Source organism: Neofelis nebulosa, chromosome 2 (assembly GCF_028018385.1).
Source record: "Neofelis nebulosa isolate mNeoNeb1 chromosome 2, mNeoNeb1.pri, whole genome shotgun sequence".
Taxonomy (NCBI): domain Eukaryota; kingdom Metazoa; phylum Chordata; class Mammalia; order Carnivora; family Felidae; genus Neofelis; species Neofelis nebulosa.
Genome location: NC_080783.1, coordinates 7,412,178 through 7,435,978, shown reverse-complemented (window position 1 = coordinate 7,435,978; position 23,801 = coordinate 7,412,178). Strand labels below are relative to the sequence as shown.

The following is a 23,801-nucleotide window of genomic DNA, read 5'->3' as shown; positions in this document are numbered from 1 at the left end:
CCAGCACAGTACAGGGACTCTTCCAAAAGATAGAGGTGACCTGTTTACAGTGATGAGTTGTCCAGAAAGTTCTCTCTTCTGTATCACTAATGGATGAAAAGGCTGGGTCCAGACACTTGCCTGCTGTCTCTCTTACTCCAAAGACAGATCATTCTCCCACTGTTAGAAAATTCTGTGATTCTACCTTCCCACACCCTGCCTTTCTATTCACTCATTTTCCCCTGCTGGTTGACTTTTGCTCTGTGGGGAGAGAGGGAACTGGGTAGAGGGCAGAGGGAAGAAATGGAACAGAGCAGACTGTTCCTTCCTAACCACTCCTGTGTTATTAGAGAGGTTCTCTGACACGTAGTCTCAGTAGTACAGCGCATCATCCCCAAGGGGACTGGGAGATCACACACACATGGCCCTTACGCTTGCTTTTCTCCGTTTTATAGTCAGAAATGTTCCTTATCATCCTTTGCTAGTTACTGGTGGCGCCTCGGTGGGATCTGTCCTTGTGAAAGCCCTTTTAAAAAAGATGATCACCCCATTAAGTTTTCTTCATGTTCAGTCTTCCCCTCCTTAGATCAAAATACTCAGTAGCCATTGATAAATGAGCTACGTAGTCATGCGTCCAGTTATAAAAATACCAGTGGACTATTGAGATAATGTCGGTTTCTCCCCAGAGTTCGCCTCCAGTTCCCCCTCTCAGTGTACTTGTCTACAGTCATTCATCTTGGGTAGTGAAGGCAGCCGACCGCCATCACAGGGGAGAGTCTGGTAGCCAGTTGGTAACTGGAAACTGCCATTTGTCTAGGCTGAGCATATTCTTTCAGAATTACCCCAGACTGACAGCCGTATGCCCAATAAATTGTAGCAATATTAAGATGGTCAGTTAAAGCTAAAGCTTCTAGGATGTCCTATCAAAACTAAAGGGAAGTAATGACTCAAAAATCAGGCTAATGAGAATTCCTGTTTCAGAATTTCAGGTATTTGAAAGTCTGAAGCTCTGGGCTACAGCAGAGGGCCTTTAAGGCCCTTTGTAGCCCTGAGACTGGGGGACTCAAATGGCAGTGTGGGCTGCTGAGATGTTGGATTTCTAGTGTGGAGCAGGAAAGGTTTCTAGTGGGTGGCCAACCTGCCCACATCCAGTAGAAGGCAACTGAGAGGACGCCTCTGATGACGTGTCACATACATCCGTGCTTCTCTTTCAAGAATTCTAGCTGAGTGTCTTAAGGGTACTCAGATTTCACTTCGTGGAACACCCTTTTATAAGGAGCGATAAGTTTTGAACTAAAGATTTTTCGGTTGGTTGGTTGATTTTTTAAAAAAATACATGATACAGTCACATGGATTTTTTTTTTTAATGTATGTGTGTGTTTGTGTGTGCGAAAGAAAGGGGTTTCCCTCCCACTCTCACTCTATCTGCTCAGACTCTGCTGTGCTCCCCCCCCTTCCCCCGTCTGCTGCCCCACGTAACAAATTGTTGTTGGTTTCTTGTATAGCCTTATAGACTCAATGTCCATACGAGCAATATGAACTCTGACCTTATTTCCCCCACCCCCACTTACACAAAACGTGGCGTACTATGGGCACACACTGTTTTGCACCTTCTCAGTTTCTCCTGGAGAGCTTTCCATATTAGTGTGAGCTTCCTTGGCTTGTTGTTTTTAAGCTGCACAAGTGTCCCATTGGATGAACGTGCCATAATATTCATATTTAACCAGTGCCCTTTTTATAGGTATTTGGGTTGTTTCTAATTTTTGGCTCTTGAAAACAGTTGAGTTGAAGTGTTCAAAGGGACTCGGGAGGCGGTTTGCTATGTTGGCATTAGATTAGCAAGGAAGGGAAGTTCTGGGGTAGGTATATCAGGAGGGCCCTGGAGCAGCTGAGTTCAGGCCTCCACCCCCACTCCCATCCCCTGCCCCATATGTGTGCTGTTGCCTATAGAAGATCTGTGTATTGAATGCTCTGTTTTCTCCCATTTTTTTCTTTCAGGGACAATTCAAGCTTTCGAAATACAAAAATCACATTGTGAAAGTACACAAGCTGGCAATAATCCTTTTCTGTATGTGTGTGTTTGTCCGAAATGGATGGGAGGTCTCCAGCCGGTCCTTCCATCTGCTCACTGAAGGGACGTCCCTGAGCCGTGTGCTCCCCTTTTGCACTCATTCCTGGAGGACAGAGTCCGCTAGACACCCTCCAGCATCGCTGACTTTATAAAGCGGAAAAACAGAAAACGTGACTTTGTAATAGACAAACTTCTTTTTTAATGGGGTTCTGTGGGGGGGTGGAGTTCAGCCTTTTGTTTTGCTGTGTGCGGTCCAGATGCCTGTCGGGCGTTCTGTGTGCTCTCCTCTGCTGTACGAAGGGCATCGTGACCACGTGTACAAGCCAGAGCTGTCGACCGAGAGTTGTCAGTATTATGAATGTCTGTGCGTCCAGGAAAAGCTTTTTGTTGGAGAGTCCCGGAATGGCTATAAATGCTCTCTTCTAGCTCTGCCATTAAGTTATTGGGCCATTTTGTTTATTTCTCTCCCCTTTTCCCCCAAGCCCACCATTTCCTGAAAATGTGTTAACTGATTTTGTATAGTCTCCTGCCTTATGCCCTCCAGTTCTACCCTCCTGTGGGACTCTTTCTTCTTAGGCACTGCTGCACTTAGAATTTTAATCCAGTGGGCCACACTGGTTTCACTGAGGCAGCTCAAAAGGTATGCCTTGGTAAATCAAACTGGCGCAGAATCCAGTTTGATTAGGAGCTAGGTTATAATAGCGGTTCCAAGTGCAGGATTTGGAGCTGAGGGCAATGTCTGAAACCAGATGAGCAGGGCCTGTGTGTCCAGCCTGTTGCATGACCCTCATTGAGGAAGGGAAGCGAAAGCTTGGTTGTTGCCCAGTGTGAACACTTAATATGGTAAATTCTATGATCCCAAAACTGGGGCATCTGAAGAGAAGGTGACCGTGATGGGTGGCTTTCTTTGCATGGCTGTGCCTGTCTGCAGTGGTTGAGGAAACCTGCTTTCGGTCCTTGTCACCTGGTAGATAATGCTAGTAATGCGTGCTGACCCATGATGCCCAGACAGAAACCTCTGACAGGCCACTGCAAGCATGCTTTAAAAAAGACCAGTCAGGCATCAGAGAAGCCTGGTGATCTGACTCCAGAAGGACTGAAGTCAGAGAGGTCAAAAGAGCACCTAGGATTGAAATCAGTACTGAGTACGAGTCCCACAGCAGCCTGCAGGGAGCGCTGTCTTACTTGGCTCTTGTGAGCAGAGATCGCAGTACCTTAAATTAAGGCCTCTCCTAAAACCTGTCCTTGCCGGCCAGGGCCTTCGCCACCTGGTCTCAGAGAAGTCCTATGAGAGTAATAGGCGTTTCCTTATTGTATTTATATTACTCTCTTCCTACTTTCCAAGTCCTGAACCCCCTCTAATTACCACTGTCTTGGGATGCTTTTTCCCGAAAGAATGGGAGTGCAGGAGCCAAAAGGGAGGTGCTTCCATTACAGGTGAAGTTAGATCGGATAAGAAGATCTAGCCATGATTTAAACTCCAGGAGTATGAAGAATGAATTGTAGTGCCCAGATAATTGTGAAGGGCTCAGGCAAACAGAGGAGCAACATTGGCTAAAATGGGGAGCGAAGGCTGCCTCCTGAGTATTTGTCTAGACCCCAGGAAGGGCTTCACGTTTGCCTACACTCAGATTTGCCATGAGAATTCCAAAGAGAGCAGACATTTGGATTTGCCCTCCTTGGGGCATCTACCTGTTGTGTGTGTGCAAGCAGGTGTGTATGTGTGTGATGTGTTCGTGAGGGAGGGTTCTGTCAGGCTGAGTGCTTGGGTGTACTGTCCATAGTTTTGCGTTTTTTTTTTTTTTTTTTTTTTGGTCTCGTTCAGATTTTTTAATCTCTCGTGTTTTCTAGAACTGCTCATGTTTTCCTTCTTCCTTAGCATTGCAGTATTTGAAAGTTATCTTTTCCCATCAAAAGATGCTGGCCCTGTGCTGGTCAGAACAAGAGTTATTTCTCTCAGGCAGTGTCCTACCCGCAGGGCTCTCCCGGATATTCTGTCCAGCAGTTTTAAGCGGGAGGTTGAAGAGTCAGTTTAGCCAAAGCACCCATTTTCCAAACTGGCTTGAGAGGTCCTTTTACTTCCTTTTGACTCCATGGGCCTCTGCTACACTGCAGTATGACACGGCAGTGGTTATGGTATCACCTACTCTGGGGACAAAGTGGGCAAAAGGTGTGCCCAGACCAACCTCACTAACATGGTAGGTTGCTGCCTGGAGATGGGGAGTCACCTTCCACTTTGCACAGGTGGGCTGTTGTCCCCTGACCCCTCTGCTGGATTTCCCGTTTGAAATTGGCCCCTACTCTCGAGGGCTCTTCTCATTTTATCCTTCTATTCATGTGTGTGGGTTTTTTTTTTTCCTGTGACCTTGGCAGTGGCAATAATTATCCACCTAGAGAGAAGCTTGTGGTCCGCGATGCTCCAAGAATGAACTTCCAAGAATTTGCCAGTGGAGGGGCAGAGGCTGTGACAAAGTGATTTAGTGTTGCACTTTCAGAGCGATTGTCTACTGCAGTAATAAATGAAAACTATCCGCAAGAACCAGGTTGTGGACTCTTAATGAAGGGAAACGGGGGCACTGGCGGTGGTTGCTGCGAATTCTGCTCTTGCGTGCGTGGCTTTTTTAAGTCCATTCCGGAACAAAACGTGTAGGACAGTTCAGACAATGCAGTATCCTTGACATGTGTTCTAAAAATATTCTCAATTTAAAATTTTAATATCTAAATACAGTTTATTTTAATTCTCAACTTGGGGTGAGGACTATTGGAACAGAAGGAAATTCAAAGGATTAGAATTTGAGGAAATCCCCAAGTGCCCGTGTGAAAAACCATGGGAGAAAGAGACGTTGCAGAGCCTCAGTCATTGTTGATGAAGGATTTAAACGATACAGTCTTGGGACTCCGTTTCAATAGATAGAAGCTTCCTGTGTCTGTCAGTCATGGTCCAAATAGAAGACAGAACCCACGCAAGTCATGTTAACAATAGGATAGGATTTTTGACAGTGGAAGAACCAGGAAGCAGCAACTCCAGGAAGAGCTGCCTCCGGATGGGTGCTTGCCCGGTGCTGGTGTCACTGGGGCACAACGGAGCGGCTCCGGGGGGGTCAGAGGGGTCAGAAGTGACGACTGGGTCTGGCTGTGGCTCTGGGAACGTGCTGCTGCTGCACAGGGGTGATGCTGATGGGGACCGGAGGGAACAGGTCCCTTTTCTTCCTCCGGCACTGAGGCCTACCTCAGGTGCATCCTGCTGGAGAGGCCCAATGGGATGCCAGCTGGCAGAGCAGAAATGTCAGCAGAGTTCCGTGCCCAGCATCACACAAACAGTTAAAAATACTGGGTGTGAGGCTGAGAAGAGCTTAATAATTGGTACAGCCTTCCCCTTTAGCCACACAGCATCTGTACACACCCCTTGACATACATTTGAGCTTTAATACGATCACAAAAGCTACTCACTGTTTCTGCCCAAGATGTAACTGATTTTAAGAAGATGGACGCACTCTCTCCCAAACTAAGGAAATGTAAAACCCAACAATCAATGTATGGATCTCGGCCATGTCGATTCCTCCCATCCAGTCACAGTCTTGTCTGAGGAGAATATAGGATAACAGAATGAGACCTAAGCCCTACATGGTAGGGGCGCCTGGGGGGCTCAGTCAGTCGGGTATCCATCTGTTGATTTTGGCTAAGGTCATGATCCCAGAGTCGTGGGACCAAGCCGCACATCAGGCTCTGTGCTGAATGTGGAGCCTGCGTATGATTCTCCCTCCCTCCCTCCCTCTCTCTCTCCTCCGCCCCTCTCCCCCATTCTCTTGCTCTAAAAATTAAAAAAAAAAAAAATGGGGAAAAGTAGACTACATGGCAAAGTTAGCTTCCAACAGAAACAGCATGAGATAATGAGGAGTGAAAAGGAACGTGTGTGTGTGTGTGTGTGTGTGTGTGTACACACAGAACAATCCAGAAAGAATATGTAGAGTGTGTTGTGAAGCTGAGTTGATATTTATAACCGCTGTTTCCACTACCTGGTCTCTATTTCCTTTGCCCTCAGCCAGGAGGATCTCAGCTAGTCAGAATTCTTTTGGCATGGTTGATCCAAACCTTCATTCCTAAAGGGTCTGAATTAATTGTCCTGCCTTTATTTTTTTTAGTTTTTCATTCATCGTTGCTATTTCTGAGAGGGACCTACAGGATTTTCTAGGTTCCAGCCACGGTCTTCCCTGCTCCTGTTGTATCGCAGCACCCAGACTTCCCTCGGTAATACTCTCAGCCAGTAGACGAATCCCCATACTAGCTTGTTGGTTCAGTGTCCTGATGAGCCCCAGATAGCCAGCCTCAATATGCAACCCAATGGAGCCATCGCTGGGCGCCTGGGTGGCTCAGCCTGTATGTGTCTGACTCCTGAATTGGCTCAGGTCATGATCTCACAGTTCGTGAGTTCGAGCCCCGCTTCGGGCTCCGCACTGATGGCACGGAGACTGCTTGGGCTTCTGTCTCTCCTCTCTGCCCCTCCCCAGCTGTGCGCATGTACATGCACGCACTCTCTCTCTCAAAATAAATAAATTAAAAAAAAAAAAAAAATGGAACCCTTGCTGTGTTCCCTGGTAGAAACATTCCTGCTCTGAAAACCAAAATCTCCAAGTCAGCAGAACCACTTTGAGTGGACCCACGAGAGGAGCCACTCCCACTCCCATCCCTGGATTCCTGGACCCATGAATTCTGGTTGGGGGAGAGTAGTAAAGGCAAAGCATATACCGCAGCCTTTAAGGTAGAACTCTGACCTGTGCTCGCTTCGGCAGCACCTATCCTAAAATTGGAACGATGCAGAGATGAGCACGGGCCCTGTGCGAGGCTGACACGCAAATTAGTGAAGTGTTCCAGATTTCTCTCTCTCAAAAAAAAACCTTCGGAGGGAAAAAAAGGCAGAACTCTGCCCTTTCAGGATGTTGTGTCCCCATGGCATTGTAGCTGAGTCTTCCATGGGCCATTTCACTCTTCTCTTTATCCAGCTGTTTCTGCGCGGTGAGGGATGCGGTAAAAACCCGTGAGTTACGTGATCACAAGTCCATTGCCTGACTTCATTTGCTGTGAAATGAGTTTTTTTAATTAAAAGTACTATGCAGGATGCCTTGCTGGTAAATAGGCATTCCATCAGTCCACGGACAGCCGTGCTGGGAAACGCATTACGGGCAGGGAGTGCAAATCCACATCCAGGAGATGCATCTACTCGGTTTGCCAGAGGCCAACGGGCCAACGGAACTAAATCCAGCCGTCCTGCTTTTCTTTGAGCTCCGTCCCCTGGCCTCTTGGATGGTCTCTGCGTTTGGGTATTTCTCATCTCCCTTTGTCTCTGCCCCTGGGCCCTGGGTCCGCTTTCCCTGAGCTACGGTCCTGTGTGGTGCCAGTCGAAAGTGTCCCCCGGGCCTAGTTCCACATGACCCTGACGCTGAACTGCCCTCTAAGACCATTCTGACTCAGGTTCAAATGTCCCGGACAAATAATCATCTCCACCCCCGCAACTCATAAAAGTACAGCTCTCTGACGTGTCTGCTGCAAAAGAACAGAGTCCACGGTTGGCTTCTGCAGACCTCAGAATGTTCCTCCAACACTGGCCTCCTGCCTGGGAGCCTGAGCAGTGCGGTGCACGTGGTAGAGACGACCAGGAAGCCCGAGGCGGTTCCCTCCCGGAGCTCACAGTCGGCAGGGGAGAAGCCCCAGGACACAGCAAGTGGGGTGCAAAGGCAGGCGTGCAGAGTGCCGTGGGGCCACTCTGGGGGGCTGTGGCGTCCCAGGAAGGCCGGGGGAGAAGCAAGGCCTCCTGGAGGATTTGGGGCTCGAATGCAGTCGGCGGGTGCCCGGGCCGGCGGGCAGGTAACCCTCTCTCACCCGGACTCTGCAAGGGCAGACGTGGGAGCGGTGGGCTCCGTGCCGGAGGCGTTCCCGCGGTGAGGCTGCCACCGGGTGCAGTAAATGGTCCCAGTCGATGAAGAGTTCGTCGCGCGAGGCGCTGGGATCACTTCGTACACACGCTTCGCTTAGTCTCCCAGCGGCCCTGTGGAGAGATTGTTATGGTCCCCTGTTTACAGATGAAACAGCAACTTGCACAAAGTCATGTGTCTTGTAAGGGCAGAGATGGAGGTTGACCTTGGGCCGGCTGAGCCCCGAGTTCCAAACCTCCTCATGCAGGGAGGCTGTGGCTCACCTAGTGTGCAGGCCTTCCTTGGATTGATGGCACACGGTCGTGCCCAGAGTGGACCCAGGCCCTCTGGCTACATACTGACCCCTGCTGCTGCAGGGTGGTCCCCGTGGGGGAGAGGCCCACCCAGCCGGCCACAGAGAATCAAGAGAAAGCAAGCAGGGTAGCTTCCCCTGAGGCCCCAGTAAGGGGCAAGAGGGCATAGTCGTGTGCTGGCGGGGTGACGTTTATATCCTTCCCCTAATCCCCCGCCATCCTTCCAACCCCAGACCACACCATGCGGGTTCCACAACCACGAATATCTGCCCAGATTATTCTGTCTACAGTAGCCCATCACCTCGTCAGAGCCTCTGCACTGGCTTTGCAGGAAGCGAATTCCCACCCTGAGAGCAAAGCATCCAAGTCTCTACACATCACCCCAGCCAGCAAACCCAGACAATGAGGTTTGTACCCAGGGACTGACCTGATCGCTACCTTGACCTCCATCCGGGCAGGCGGGGGCTCAGAGCACCCCTCCACCGACCACACTCTCAATCAGCAACCCGAACGGACAGAGAAACCTGAATCAAGGAGGTCCAGACCACGAGCCCAAGAAGGCAGGTGGACCAACCAGATGTTCCGCAGCCGGCAGATCTTCCTCCTGTCCCCGGCTGGAGGATGGCTAACGTTGACGCCCCAAGAGCCAGAGGCCTGTCTCAGCCTTGGCCTCATTCTGCCCTCCCCAGACCACTCTTGCTCCCCTTCAGGAAGGTTCCTGGAAGGTGGTGGGAGTCCTACAGAGGCTGACTACATGCTGGTCCCCCACCCCCATGATCTGTTTTCTCAGTTCTCTTCTCCCTCCTTGAAGTGTCCGCCGTGCCCAGCTCCTGCCCCCCCCCCCGCCCCCAGGCTGTGGTCCTGGCCCCCTCATTGCTGTCACTAATTCAGCTGTGTGTATGCCTTACTCTTCCCCCACCCGACCCCATGCACACCTTCTGTCTCTTGATGGTTCCCACTTGGCCCTTTTGACCTCCAAGCCACTTCATTTCAAAAGCTAGGGGGCTGGCCCCTCCCGTGTGACAGAATGGCCAGAGGTCCCTGCCCCCCCCCCCCCCCAGCATGGTGCTTCTTGGGAGACTTTCAACAGGCAGCCAAGGTTGGGACCACAGTCTCAGAGGGGCCTCCTGCCCTCCTTCCCACCTGCCGACGTCTCCCTAGCACCCCCAGTGTCTTCCCCTCATGTAATCAGTGTGTTCCCACCGCCCCCCCCCCCCAAGCCTCCACAGTCCCACCCCAAATAGTGGCTCGCTCTGATGTGGAGAACAAGGTAAAAGAAATGTAGAAGAAAAGAAAGAAAGAAATACCCTTTGCAGCCGGCTAACAAGTGCTTGAGACAGAGTGGCCTTCCTCTGGGAATGCAGCTGCCTCAAGTTAATACTTTGCCAGAGGCAAAAGGCAACCTTAGCTCGCCATTGGCCCGACCTCCAGGATCCTCTAAGTCTTCTTTAATACATAAAAAAATACATAAACTTTTCTATAATAACTTCATATAATATATAAAAGCTTCCTTTATCTCTACCCCCGCCCTCAGACACATGCTAGCCCTCCAAACAGATGGCCCACTGACGCACACCTGCAGGGTCTCACGACTGAGGTTTTACTAGACAGGAGTAAATAACCGTATCCTAACAGAAGCCAGCCCCTCGAGGTCCCGGAAACCTTGCCTCCAAATTCCTTAGAGATTTAACGCTCTCCCTAAACCCGTCCTCACTTGAAAGTTTACAGTCAGTCACGCCCCCAGTGCAGCTGTAGCCACAGGTCCTGTCCCCGTGCTTTACTTAATCCACCTTTTTGCACCAAAGATGCCTCAAGAATTCTTTCTTGACCATTCACTCTCGAACCCCAACATTTCACATCAACTCGACTGAGCCCAACACTGCTGACTGAAGGGCTGCCCATATTTCTTCAGTTAGTGCCCTCCTAGGTCATATTTTGGCCAGACTGAGTTCCTAGGGTGCCCCAGATACACCCTTGTTCTTCCTGCCTGCTGTTGGAAACCACCCCCCCTCCACCCTTTGCCCACCTCTATCACCCTTCCGATTTTGCTTCCTCCAGGGAGCCCTCCTGGTCCCCTCCTGCCTGAATTACAGACTCCTTGCATTCCTATAGCGCTGGGCACATGCCAGTGCCCTTGTCTGTTCCTCCTGCTGGGGGTGGGTTCTGTGATAGCAGGGGCCACTCCCTTGTCTCAGGGGCTGAGTTGGAGCGGACACCCACAGATACTGGCTGCCCAAAGAACCTTTGCCAAAAGCAGATGAACAAAATGCCTTAGTCATGGTGGTATTCTGCACAGCACACTGCTTCTGCCCAAAGAACTCATTTTACAGCAAATGAAGTGCAGCTACGGGGATTGTGCGACAGGGCTTCCCTGGTCTTGTGGATGGGCCACCACCCTGAAGCGGGGCGTGAGGCTGCTGATTTCTGTGTTTGAGTTTTGTACACTGGGGATTCATGAATTCTTGCTGCTTGTAGTAGTTGTTCGGATGATTCGCTTGGATTTTCCAGGGATGCGGATAATCTTATCTTCTAATAGTGAAAGGGTTCCTTTCTCCTTTCAGATTTGTATATCTCTCTCTTCTCTTCCCAGATTGCATTGGTTAGCACCTACAGTACATTCTTTTTCTAAGAATTTTGTTTATTTTTATTATTTTTTAATATTTTATTTTTAACTATTTATTTTGCGAGAGAGCATGCACACACGTGCAAGCAAGCCAGGGGCAGGCAGAGAGAGAGACAGAGAGAGAGAGAGAGACAGAGAGAGGAGAGAAGAGAAAGAAGAGAAGAGAAGAGAAGAGAAGAGAAGAGAAGAGAAGAGAAGAGAAGAGAAGAGAGGAGAAGAGAAGAGAGAATCCCAAGCAGCCTCCATGCCCAGCATGAAGCTCAACACAGGGCTCGATCCCACAACTATGAGATCACGACCTGAGCTGAAATCAAGAGTCGGACGCTTAACCGACTGAGCCAACCAGGCGCCCCTCCAGTACATTCTTAAATCATATTGCTACTAGTGGGCTTTTGCTCTTGCTCCTGACTTGGCGGGAATGCATCTAACAGTCTCCATTAAATACCATTCTGAGTTTGGAGCTAAGATACATTCAATCCTGTTAAAGAAGAGAACAAAAAGTGTAAACGTTGCAGGGCAGAGCGCACGGATTATGAGAAATAGGCCCACGGACCCAATCAAAGGCGGATTCAGAGACTCGGAATACAGTGAAGCCAGGCTTTACTCAACATTCTTGCAAGAGAGGGTGTCTGATGGACAGGCACACTCAGGGAAATTACAGCAGGCAATGTATCTCCTAGCATGCAAGTCCCTCCCCTGGTTCCTCATTGGATGAGCATTACAGAGGCAAGCCCCTCCCTTGATTCCTCATTGGCTGAGTACTACAGAGCTTACAGCCTTACCCAGAAGTAGCCTATGCCCAGGTAAGGCCAAAAATACATTCCTTGAGGTGATGCACAGACTTCAGTTCTTTGGCACATACTCAGGCAAAGCCCTCGAAAAACAAGCCCACTAAATGAAGAGGGGGAAGAAGAACCAGGAAGAGAAGTGTCTAAGGGTTTGGGACTCCACTGAGGTGGGGGAGGGGGGCTCATACATATTTCCAATATGTAAACCTACTGTTAACTAGACAGCACAACTTTCATTTGGTATTTCTGAAAATAAATCATCTCACTTGCTTCTCACATGGATGTACAATTCTTTTAGCCAGTTCCCTTTATATAACGCACATTTGGTTTATTTCTAATCTTTTGCTAATCGGAAGAAACCTGCAATAACTAACTTGCGTATATCTCTATCATTTTGCACATGTACAGTCTCTGCAGGATAAATCCCCGGGAGCGGAACTGCTAGGCAGGGTCAGAGTAGAAGGACTTGATAATCAAGGCCAAATTTCTCACCAGCTTACACGCTCACCAGTGATGTGCCTGTTTCCTCACAGCTGCACCATGATATTGTGATTTATAAGAAATATACATATATTTGGTCATTCAGACAACCAAAACATATTTTGCATATATGTTTGGGTTTCGCTCTTGGCTCATAGCTCCCAAAACCTTTGGAATTTGCTGAGCAGTAAGAGTGATGGGAGCATCTTTTGGTATGACCCTCAGCCTTTGTCCTCAGTTCCTGAAATTCTATTCACAGCCACAAAGGTGAATGGGTGTCTTGTTATTCACAAACCCTTTTCTGGGGTGTGTTAACGAGCAGCTTTAGGAAAGCACCTAAATCTGAGGGCTGGTTGCCTGGGAAACCAGTGTGAATAGATGGCTTCCAGGGAGGGAAAGAGGCTGGGGGCTGATCACCAAAGGCCAAGGATTTGATCAATCACACCTCTGTAGGAGGCCACCATAAACCCCAAAAAGGTGGGGCTTTGGAAAGTTTCCAAGCTGGGGATGCTTCCTGGGGAGCCAGGAATGTCGGTCCCAGACTCCTCAGGGACAGAAGCTCCTTTGGCACAGAATTTGCCCTACGTATCCCGTTATCTGGCTGTTGATTCATATCCTTCAATTCCTCGATAATCTGGTGAGTTAACAGGTTTTCTGAGTTCTGTGAGCCATTCTAGCAAATGAATCGAACTCAAGGAAGGGTTAGTAGGGACCTCTGATTAAAAGCCAGTCAGTCAGAAGCATAGGTAGCAACCCGGGCTTGTGATTGGTGTCTGAAGAGGAGGGGAGTCTTCTAGGACTGAACCCTGCACCTGTGGGTGCATAGTGTCAGAACTGAGTGGAATTGTAGGACACCCAGCTGGTGTCTGAGCATTGCTTGCTGTCTTGGGGAGCTCCCGGTCCCCCCCACCCCCCGCGCACACACACACACACACACACACACACACACACACACTGGAATTAGGAGCAAAACACAAATACCTATCAAATGTGTATCCTATAAAACTTTTTGATTTATGCTAATTTTGATAAGTCAAAAAATAGCTCCATGTCATTCTTACGAGTGAGATTGAGTTTCTTTCATATATTTAAGAACGATTTGTTTTTGCTTTTCTAATCATATATTGACCATTTTTCTATTAAACTGATCTTTTCTAATCATAAATATATGATTAATGGTCAATAGACCATTTTTCTATTAAATTGATGGATCGTCTTTTTCTTACTGACTTCTGGTAGTTCTTGGTGTATTAAGGAGACCATCCCTTTGTGATATGAGCTTGACCCGTGCAAGGAGTATCAGGGAGGCTCACCCGATGTGATGAGATGAAGCTGCCATTCTGTTGGTGGCCGAGGATGGGAAAGAGAATCCAGGATGGGTTGTATCTTCTTAACAAGAAAATCTGTTTATGCAGGTAAGCTTGGCCCTAAAGTGGCTGCCGGCATAACTTACTGTGGAATCTACAGTATAAGAAGACAAGGTGCCATGAGGGCAGTGCGAGCATTTCTGCCCCCATCCTCTCAGTGGGAGGAGCTACAATGTGCCTTGCTTGTGGTAGCTGCTGATAGGTCTTGCTCCGCTGTCTCCTGTACCTCTGGACAGTGTGAGCAAGGGTTCTGGCCATGATTTGTCGACACACTTAGTTCCTTTCTCTGTCCAGTAATCACTGTCTCCTATGGACAGCCCTCCGCTCTGATCTGCCGGGTTGTCGAGTGCTTTCATCTGCTGCCCGCCCCCCCCCAAAAAAAAATCACAGACCAGCAGAGGAATAAGTATTCTTTTCTAGATTGTCTGGTTGTGCCCAAGACGTTTTCACATCCAGAGTCTTGCTGCTATCTTTTTCTTAATGTTTATTTTTGGGAGAGAGAGAGCAATAGCGTGCACGTGAGCAGGGGGGAGGGGCAGAGAGAGGGAGAGAATCCAAAGCAGGCTCCAGGCTCCGAGCTATCAGCACAGAGCCCGATGTGGGGCTCGAACCCATGAACTACGAGACCATGACCCGAGCTGAAGTCGGGCGCTTAACCGACTGAGCCACCCAGGCGCCTGATGCTCCCATCTATTCAATGTGGCCAGTCTTTCTTTTTATGACTTCTGGAGTTTGGATCCTACTTGAAAAGGCTTCTCCAGATGTACTGACAGAGAAAGGCAAAGGTTTGAAAGAATCACAGGTCGGCGGTGGAGAGATGGAAACCAATCGTACCGCCACAGAAGGAATTTCAAGGAGGGCCTGGCTTGCTGCCCCAAACCAGGAAGGAGCAAGTGCAGGCAGGGGCTCCACGTTCAGGAACTGGCCAAGCTGGTGAGGTTGCAACCGGAGAGCACAGACCAGAGAAGGGTGCTGGCAACCGGTACCTAACTCGATTGGCCGAGAGGCCACAGGAGGCAGGAAGAAGGTGACTCATGGCAGAGCAGCAGGGTGGGCAGACAGAGTAAGAGATTCAGAAAAAGCCTGGGAGGAAAGGGCCACCTGTACGTGATCAGCAAGACAGCGGTGCCAGGAGATGGCAGAGACCGGAGGGTGGGCAGGGAGAGGCGGCTGACGGAGGCGAGGCCGAGGACCCACGAGGGGAGGTGTGTGGGGGCAGAGGCGTCCTCCCTGGTGAGGACACAGGATGAAGCGCAAAGGGAGATCACAGCCACGGTAAAGCTCGCCTGCTGGCCAACACCATCGCTGAACTGGACACACCTCGTCCCCGAACGTGCGCCCTGCTCGCTGCTATCTGAGCCCAGGCACCCGAGATTCTAACAAATCACTGTCCTAGCTTAAGTCCCTGTTACTTTCCTTGATACGGAAGGCGGCGGGGGCGGGGGGGGAGCATGAATTAAACAAGACAGGGAGCCCCCGTGGGTCTTCTGAGCCTGGCCCCCTGATTTCACAGCCTTTGTCTGAGGCCTCAACGAGCGCAGAGCAAGCAGTCCCCTGAGCGGTGGTCACCTTAGATCCCGTGCGGCCTCAGGGCGGATCTAGGCGCCAGCCTGGGCTCAGAAGTGTCACTGCAGCAGCGTGTCAGCTCACCTGGACTCCGATGTGTGGTAGCAAAGCATCTGCCAGGTCAAGGGCACCTGCAGATGAAAGCCGGCGTCTCCGAGAACTTCAGCTTATGGAAGCCTTCCTGCAACGCGCAGCATCTCTTACTGCCGTCAAAGAGCCCGGTAAAATGCTAGGAGCTGCTGGAGTGAACCCTACAGTGCCGGGTTAGAGGAGGAGATATCAGCCTGGGATTATGTTTACTTAACTGCACACACATATGTACACAGAGAGAGAGAGACCGCAATAGATACAGGCTGTGTGTATACAGCATCGGCGGGTCTTGCTGGTATCATGTGCCCTGACAGGGTGTGACGAGGACACTTCACCTCTGAGGTCCTCTTCCCCAAATCCACAACCTGTCTGTTTCCTCATGAGAAAAGATCAGAAAAGCCCACAATGAGGGATAGTCTACAAAATTCCCAAACACCTGACCTATTTAGTAATATTCAATGCTATTCAAAAGTGTCAACGTCGGGGCGCCTGGGTGGCTCAGTCGGTTAAGCTTCCGACTTCGGCTCAGGTCATGCTCTCACGGTCCGTGAGTTCGAGCCCCACATCGGGCTCTGTGCTGACCGCTCAGAGCCTGGAGCCTGTTTCGGATTCTGTGTCTCCCTCTTTCTCTCTGACCCTCCCCCATTCATGCTCTGTCTCTCTCTGTCTCAAAAGTAAATAAACGTTAAAAAAAAAAATTAAAAAAAAAAAAACCAAAAGTGTCAACATCATGAAAGACCAGAAAAGACCTGGAAACTGTTACAGATTAGGAGAAACCAAGGAGACGTGACAACTAGATGTGACATGGGATCCTGGACCAGAAAAAGGATGCCAGTGGAAAACCTGGGGAAATCTGGATAAAGTCTGAAGTTTAGCTAATGGCAGTGTACCAATGCTAATTTCTTCGTTCTAATCAATGTATCGTGGTTATGGAAGATAGTAACATTAGGAGAAGCTGGGTGAAGGGTGTATAGGAATTTTGTGAACTATCTTTGCAACTGTTGTGTAAATCTATACAATTATTTCAAAATAGGGGTGGCTGGGTGGCTCAGTCAGTTCAGCGTCCAACTCTTGATTTCGATCCCAGGATCATGGGATCGAGCCCCACGTTGGGCTCCATGCAGAGTGTAGAGCCTGCTTAAGATTCTCTCTCTCTCTCAATCTCTCTCTCTCTCTCTCCCCCCACCCCGTGCCCATCTCCCTAATTCACGCTCTCTCAAATTAAAACAATAAACAATTAAAAAAAACAAAATAAAACTATTTCAAACTAGAAACTCCAAGGGGCGCCTGGGTGGCTCAGTCGGTTAAGTACCTGACTTTGGCTCAGGTCATGATCTCGCTGTCTGTGGGTTCGAGCCCCGCGTCGGGCTCTGTGCCGACAGCTCGGAGCCTGGAGCCTGCTTCGGATTCTGTGTCTCCCTCTCTCTCTGCTTCTCCCCAGCTTGTGCTCTCTCTCTCTCTCTCAATAATAAATAAATCAACTTAAGAAAATTATTTTTAAGAAGTCCAAAATCTTGCATGGGGGGTGATTCTTGATTTCAATGCCTCCATCTTGCTCCAAGGTGGGGCCTGGGATCCTGCTTCTCCAGAGCAAGTTCCTGAGCCTCCATCAGTGTCAGTAGCAGGGCATTGGCAGACAGGCCTCTTACTCTACCCACCAGGCTCCCCTACCCTGATCCTTGTCCTAAGTCAGCACACAGCTTGCAAGCACTTTTGGTTCCCAGCTCTGACTGGGCAAGTTTAGCCCGACAAGAAATGAATGTGAGCCCCGCTTGGTACAAGGGAAACATTTTGTGACCTCAGGTCAAAAGAGACCACGCTAGGGGCACCTGGGTGGCTCGGAAGGTTAAGTGTCTGACTTCGCCTCAGGTCATGATCTCACAGTTCGTGAGTTTGGGCCCCACATCGGGCTCTGTGCTGTCAGTGCAGGGCCTACTTTGGATCCTCTGTCTCTCTCTCTCTCTCTCTCTGCCTGTCCTCCACTCACGCTCTCTCTCCCTCTGTCTCTCAAAAATAAATAAACATTAAAAAAAAAAAAAAAGAATGAGGGGCACCTGAGTGGCTCAGTTGGTTGAGCGCCCAGCTCTTTGTTTTGACTCAGGTCATAATCTCATGGTTTTGTGGGTTCAAGCCCAGGTGTGGTTTGCGCTGGCATAGAGGAGCCTCCCTGGGATTCTCTCTCCTTCTCTCTGTCCCTTTTCCACTCGCACTGTCTCTGACTCTCTCAATAATAATAATAATAATAATAATATTTTTTAAATGATCCAAGCGACTTAAAAAAAAAAAAAAAAGACCATGCTTATGAGGCCAAATAGGACCCACCCCCACCCTGGCCACAGCAGGAGGAAAAGTGTTTAGGATCTCAAGTGGCAGGTGGTAAAGAAAGAAGCCCCAACGAGGAGACACGGCTCCCGAAGGACCAGCAGAAAGGAGACAGGTGGGCAGCCCCAAGACTAGGAAGGATAACCCACTTTGCCCATCAAGGAGCCCCTCCTGATCCCCCACTCTGGGTGGGCTCTGGGTGGTCTGCACATGTCAGAGAGCTGGAGTCTAAATGAAGGAGGCACTGCCACCTGCTGTGGGTCACTGATGGGCCAGTGGTCAGACTGTCCCCTCCCGGGTTAAGGCATGCTAAGGTGGTCACAGATCAACCGAATCATGGCCAACAGGCAGGAAAGGGGCACCATACCAACACTAAGCTGGGTCCCTAGAACAACTACTGGCAAGATGTAAATCCAAAATGAGCTGAGGCTTGCAAAACTCACCACAGGCCATATAAAAGACCGTCTGATTGATGATCAGAGCATAAAAGGAACTGGGGGCAAATGGTGTGACATTAACAGGGGAAGAACAAACTGCCTTCTCTGCTGGAAAACGGGTCAACCCAAGGGTAGACCAGATGGCTGTAATAGAATCTGGGAGTCAGAACTGAGGACGATGGGCTGGCCTCTGCTGCCTTCTGGAGCTGCCCTGGCACCGGTGGCAACGGGCAGCCTGCCAGTTTGGCCCCGAAGGTGCTAAATGTCCAGGCTCTGAGCCCTGGGCCAACTGGGAAATGCTCACGGCTTATTTATAAAATGGTGGCTCAGTGGTAAGTTTTTCCAGACTGCAGCTGCCAGGAAGGGGTAGACAGGGGTGCTCTGAGACCCACCGTGAGCTACACAGGAAATTCCTCAAGACACAAGTCAACATGACGTAAGATATCAACTGGTCCTGCACCTGTCGTGCCTCTGCCTTCTCTCCCAAGACCCAGAGGCCCAGGGCTCACTAAGTACCTCCTGGTCGTGCCCTTCCTTCCACCGCCCTTCTCCCCTCCAGGCAACCCGGCGCCCCTCCCCTGTGCTCAAGCCTCCCTTCTCACCGGACAAAGGCACCATTATCAGATGCCTCTCCGCACACACTTTTTCCTGCCTCATCTCTACCAAATACACTTCATCCCTCTTTCTAAATGATTTCTTATTTTAAAAAAAAATGCTCATTTGGGGGCACCTGGGTGGCTCAGTCGGCTAGGCGTCCGCCTTTGGCTCAGGTCATGATCTCACGGTTCATGGGTTTGAGCCCCACATCAGGCTCTCTGCTGTCCTCGCGGAGCCCGCTTTCGCTCCTCTGTCCCTGTCTCTCTTCTCTCTCTGCCCCTCCCCTGCTCACTCACTCTCTCTCAAAAATAAATAAATACATTTTAAAAATAAGTAAAATTTAAAATGTTCATTTGATAAACTGTGGGGCATCCATACAATTGGTTATTATTCAGCGATAAAAAGAAATAAGCTATTGGGGCGCCTGGGTGGCTCAGTCGGTTGGGCTTCCTACTTTGGCTCAGGTCATGATCTCGCAGTCCATGGGTTCAAGCCCCACATCTGCTCTGTGCTGATAGCTCAGAGCCTGAAGCCTGCTTTGGACTCTGTGTCTCTTTCTCTCTCTGTCCCTCCCCTGCTCATACTCTTTCTCTCTCTCAAAAATAAATAAACATTAAAAAAAAAGCTTCTATCGGGAGTGGTTTGACTTTCATTAAATGCTTCTTCATAGATATCAAATGATCTTTTCTTTTCCTTTGCTATATTAATGGAACAAAATTCATGAATAGGTTATCGAATTTTTTAAAAATATGTATTTATTGGGGCGCCTGGGTGGCTCAGTCGGTTAAGCGGCCAACTTCGGCTCAGGTCATGATCTCGCGGTCCGTGAGTTCAAGTCCCGCGTCGGGCTCTGTGCTGACAGCTCAGAGCCTGGAGCCTGTTTCAGATTCTGTGTCTCCCTCTCTCTGACCCTCCCCCGTTCATGCTCTGTCTCTCTCTGTCTCAAAAATAAATAAACGTTAAAAAAATATATATTTATTTATTGGGGTGCCTGGGTGGCTTAGTCGGTTAAGCGTCTGACTTTGGTTCGGGTCATGATCTCTCAGTTCGTGGGTTTGAGCCCCGTGTTTGGCTCTGTGCTGACAGCTCAGAGCCTGGAGCCCCTGGAGCCTGCTTCGGATTCTGTGTCTCCCTCTCTCTCTCTGTCCCTCCCCTGCTCATGCTCTCTCTCTCTCAAAAATGAATAAATATTTTTTTAAGTCTGTTTGTTTATTTATTTATTGGGGGGGAGGGGGAGGGCAGAGAGAGCAAGAGAGACAGAGAATCCCAAGCAGGCTCCACACTGTCTGTGCAAACCCTAACAGGGGGCTCGAACTCATGAACCATGAGATCATGACCTGAGCCAAGATCAAGAGCCAGACGCTTAACTGACTCAGCCACCCAGGGGCCACAGGTTATCGAATCTTGAACCATGTCTGCATTCCCAGAACGAAGCTACTCGGTTGTGAAGGTTCCTTACTGAGGTCAAATGCAGGATTTGATTTGGTAACATCTGCACGCAGTTAGCACCCCCGGCCAGACTGCTCCGAGGGTTCCCCCTCCTCTTCGCCATTTATTTATCTTCTTCTGCACTGCTTTGTCTCTTCCCAGCTAAAAACGACTTCCCACGCCCCCACCCTTTGTCTCTCTCTCCTTCCCTTCCCAGCCTCTGAAATGAATGGTCTAGGCCAGCAGGCACCACTACCTCACCCCCTCTCTCCCGAAGCCCAGAAGCCACTTCCCGTCCTCCGCATTCTCCCTGGCCTCGGGCGACCTCATCTCACTCGGCTTTCTGGGTGGGCTTCTCCGCCCCGGGTTCCCTGCCCCCACTTCTCCGTTCCTCCCAGGACCACAAGTCAAATCTTCCCCTTCTGCCCCTCTTTGGGCTCTTCCCACCATCAACAGGATCTCAGATTAACGTCCAGGCTCTTGCTTCCTCTCCCCACCTGCCCGCTTGACATGAGATGTCACTGTCACCCCATATTCTGCAGGTCTGAAAGAACCCGTCACCCCACGTGGCCTGGACCCGGGAACAGTGGCACCCCTCTGTCGCTCCTGCAAGTCCTCTTAATTTTCTTGGGCACACTTCTCATAGCTGCCCTTTCCCCTTGGTGCCTGGAAAGCTCTCTTACTAGCACTGATGTCACTATGTAGCTGAGCCTTTGATACATATTCTCATTCTGTCCCTCCAAGCCCTGAGAGCCTGGTAACAGTGATCCCATTTTACAGATAAGGAAGCTGAGGCTTTAGGAAAGGAAGCAATTTACCAGATCAGGTATCCAGTAATTTCGGAGCCTAAGAAGAGGTGGGGACGCCTCAGGCACCCCTTCCTCAGCGGACCCTTCCCTCCAGGGTCTGTCCCAGGTCCCTGGATGTCTCACTGTCTGGTTTGTCTCCTGCTCCATTTTCTTCCTCAGCTGGTGATGAAGTCAGACACCCAAACACTAACCCACAGCCCCAATCTTGGAGGGATGTTAGGGAATTAAGGACCAAGTGGTCAATGATGGTACCTGGCTAGTTTAGTCAGTAGAGCATGTGACTCAGTCTCAGGGTTGTGAGTTAGAGCCACATGTTGGGTGTGGAGCCTATGAATAGAATAGAATAGAATAGAATAGAATAGAATAGAATAGAATAGAATAGAATGGAATAGACTAATAAATCTTAAAAATAGAAAAGGACCAAGCTGTCAAAATCCTGTGGCCCCCCCCAAAGTCTCAGCCCCCCCTTTACCATAGAAAGGTGGCTTTTGGGGAGGTGGGATTTCTTGTTGTGACTCCCCATTATCTAGAAAAATAACTTCAACATGGAAGTTTAATACCTGGAGGCAAGCGGTACAGGACAGGTGGAGTGGACACAGGCTTTGGGGTCAGGAGCTTGCTAGCTATGTGGCCTCACGCAGCTCTGACCTCAGGTCCTCATCTGGGAAGGTAGTGATTCTCTACCCCCTGAAGCTCCGTTAGGATCAAGTAAAGTCCCGAAGAGTGGGGATCAATGAGCCGCAGCGATTACCAATAAATGTTGGAGCTAAGTGGGGGCCATGGTTCCTGTGCCCCAGGAGAGAGGAATGTAAGGGGCACGGCAGCGCCATCTGGCGGTCACTCCCCTTTGCTGCATTTCGGCCCTCTTCAGGGAAACCTACAGAACAAGTCAAGGCCACGGATACCCCAGGACCCTGTATCCAGCGGGGATGGCCTCTGGGGGCCACTGAGAGAGGATAGGCAGGGCTTGAGCTATATGGGTGTCACCTGGAGTGTCCAGGTCCCGTCTCTTCCCACCTTCCCACTAGACGTGAGATTTTAATGTCACCCCAGATCAAACAGGTCTGAAAGGGAGTGCATCCTCCCCATTCCCCCTTCCAGAAGTCTCCTTCATCTTCCACTACTTTTCAACAGAGGAGAAATTGACTAACTCCGCAATAACTTCTTCCGCTTTTAAATGATTCTTTAAGTAGGGGCTCCTGGATGGCTCAGTCAGTTAAGTGTCCATCATCCGCTCAGGTCATGAACTCATAGTTCATGGGTTCAAGACCACATAGGCTCTCTGCTGTGAGCACAGAGCCACTTCAGATCCCCTTTCCCCCTCTCTCTCTGCCCCTCCCCTGCTCGTTCTCTCTCTAAATAAATAAATAAAACATTTTTTTTCATCTTAAAAAAAAGAGGGGCACCTGGGTGACTCAGTTGGTTAAGCTTCTGACTCTTGGTTTCAGCTCAGGTCATGATCTCACGGTTCAGGGGCTCAAGCCCCACATGAGGCTCTGGCAGTACAGAGCCTGCTTAGGATTCTCTCTCTCTCTCCCTCCCTGCCCCTTCCCTGCTCTCTCTCTCTAACATCAAAAAAAAAAAAAAAAAAAAAGAGAGAGAGAGAAGAAAAAGAACAACACTGGCAGCCACCACAGTAACAATTAATGCTAGCAAGAAACATTATGAAAGTACACACTAAAACTAGTAAAAGGGGGCAAGAAATGGGAATCTTACATGGTCTCAAAGTTTCACCCCACCAAGAATTTGTCAAACGCATAGGGAATAAGAGAAACTCTATAGTGTTAGAATCTGGCAAGTACCACCTCTATCAAGTGGACTGTTATTACCACCAGTCGTGGGACAGAGGAATATCAGGTGCCACCTACTAGGTGTGTTTTTTAAAAACTGTGATATTTCAAGCACACATGGTTATTTGATATATGTATACATTGTGAAAGAATTCCCCCTAGTTAATTAAACACATCAGTCACCTCACGTAAGGGTTACCTACTTTGTGTGTGAGAACGTTTAAGTTCCGCTCCCTTAGCAAATTTCATTTACGGTATTTAACCACCCAATTTCTGTTCCGGTTGGGCGCAGGGACGCGGGGATTCCTCACCACGACCACTAGGCGGCACTGCGGGTTGTAAGTCCCCCGCCCGGCGCGAGGTGTGAAATCCTCTACCGCTGAAGCCGGGTTTGTCCCGGCGGAAGAGAGAATCGGGACCTGAAAGCTTGCCAGACCCCACGGCCTCCTGCAGTCGGGGGGCCAGGGGTGTTGACGTCCGCAGTCGCACTCACCTGGAACGGCGGAGAGAGGGGGAGACGCGCCGCGCGGCTCCTCGGCTGCGGCCTCCCCGGCGCTCACCCGGCGGGTCGCGTGCGGAGAGTGGGCGGGGCTACAGGGGCTGCGCGCACGTTCCGCGCGGCACTGACCCCGGTGTTTTAAGTTAGGGCGCACCCCAGGCTGGAGACACCCCGGAACAGCTTATTTCTAAAATAGAGGTTCCCAGGCTCCGCCTCCGGAGATTCCGGTTCCAGCCGGAGGTTGCCGAGAAGACGTAGACCACACCCCGTCTGCCGGAGTCCGGGGAAGCGGAGCGAGGCCTTGTGTGTGAGCGTCTTAGCACTGCTTGCGGCGAGCGCATAGTGGGTGTCCGTCAAAGGGGAGCTTTTATTATTTTCAGGGTTAGCAGTTAGCCGTTCAAGCCCCTGGGACTGTGTCAGCACAGAGTAGACACCCGATAAATGGCTGCTGAACCACTCTTAATCTCAGGGTGGGGAGTTTAAGCCCCACGGTGGGCATAAGCTTTATATATTTTTTTCAGATATTTTATTTCTTTGTTAGAAATTTAACGCAACCACCAGTAGAATAACATTGCAATAACATTGCAATTGCTAGGGGAAAAGAAAAAAAAAAAACACTTGACTTTTATAGCAAAAGAGAGGAAAGGAAAAACAGGGGGGGAAGCATGAAGTACAATGACAAAGTAACTTCAAACATATTCATTATCATAATGCATTTACGTAGGTTTAACT

General features: G+C 49.8%; 1 protein-coding gene, 1 long non-coding RNA gene and 1 other non-coding gene across 4 annotated transcripts in view; 2 read left to right on the top strand and 1 right to left on the bottom strand.

Moving 5' to 3' along the window:
- The window catches only part of EIF4E2 (eukaryotic translation initiation factor 4E family member 2), a 30,147-nt gene extending 25,558 nt beyond the window's left edge, over nt 1-4,589 (top strand). For both annotated transcript variants that reach the window (XM_058701112.1, XM_058701108.1), the window contains one exon: nt 1,978-4,589. In XM_058701112.1, the coding sequence (XP_058557095.1) occupies nt 1,978-2,017 (40 nt within the window). In that variant the 3' untranslated portion in view covers nt 2,018-4,589. The remainder of the gene's footprint in view (nt 1-1,977) is intronic.
- Nucleotides 3,835-23,263, bottom strand: LOC131495946 (uncharacterized). Its single transcript, XR_009254198.1, has 3 exons — nt 23,064-23,263; nt 7,928-8,093; nt 3,835-5,632 (listed from the first exon to the last, which is right to left on the bottom strand). It is a non-coding gene; the product is annotated as an uncharacterized LOC131495946 (long non-coding RNA).
- Nucleotides 6,825-6,928, top strand: LOC131505809 (U6 spliceosomal RNA). Its single transcript, XR_009258581.1, has one exon. It is a non-coding gene; the product is annotated as a U6 spliceosomal RNA (small nuclear RNA).
- Nucleotides 23,264-23,801: the final 538 nt, after the last annotated feature.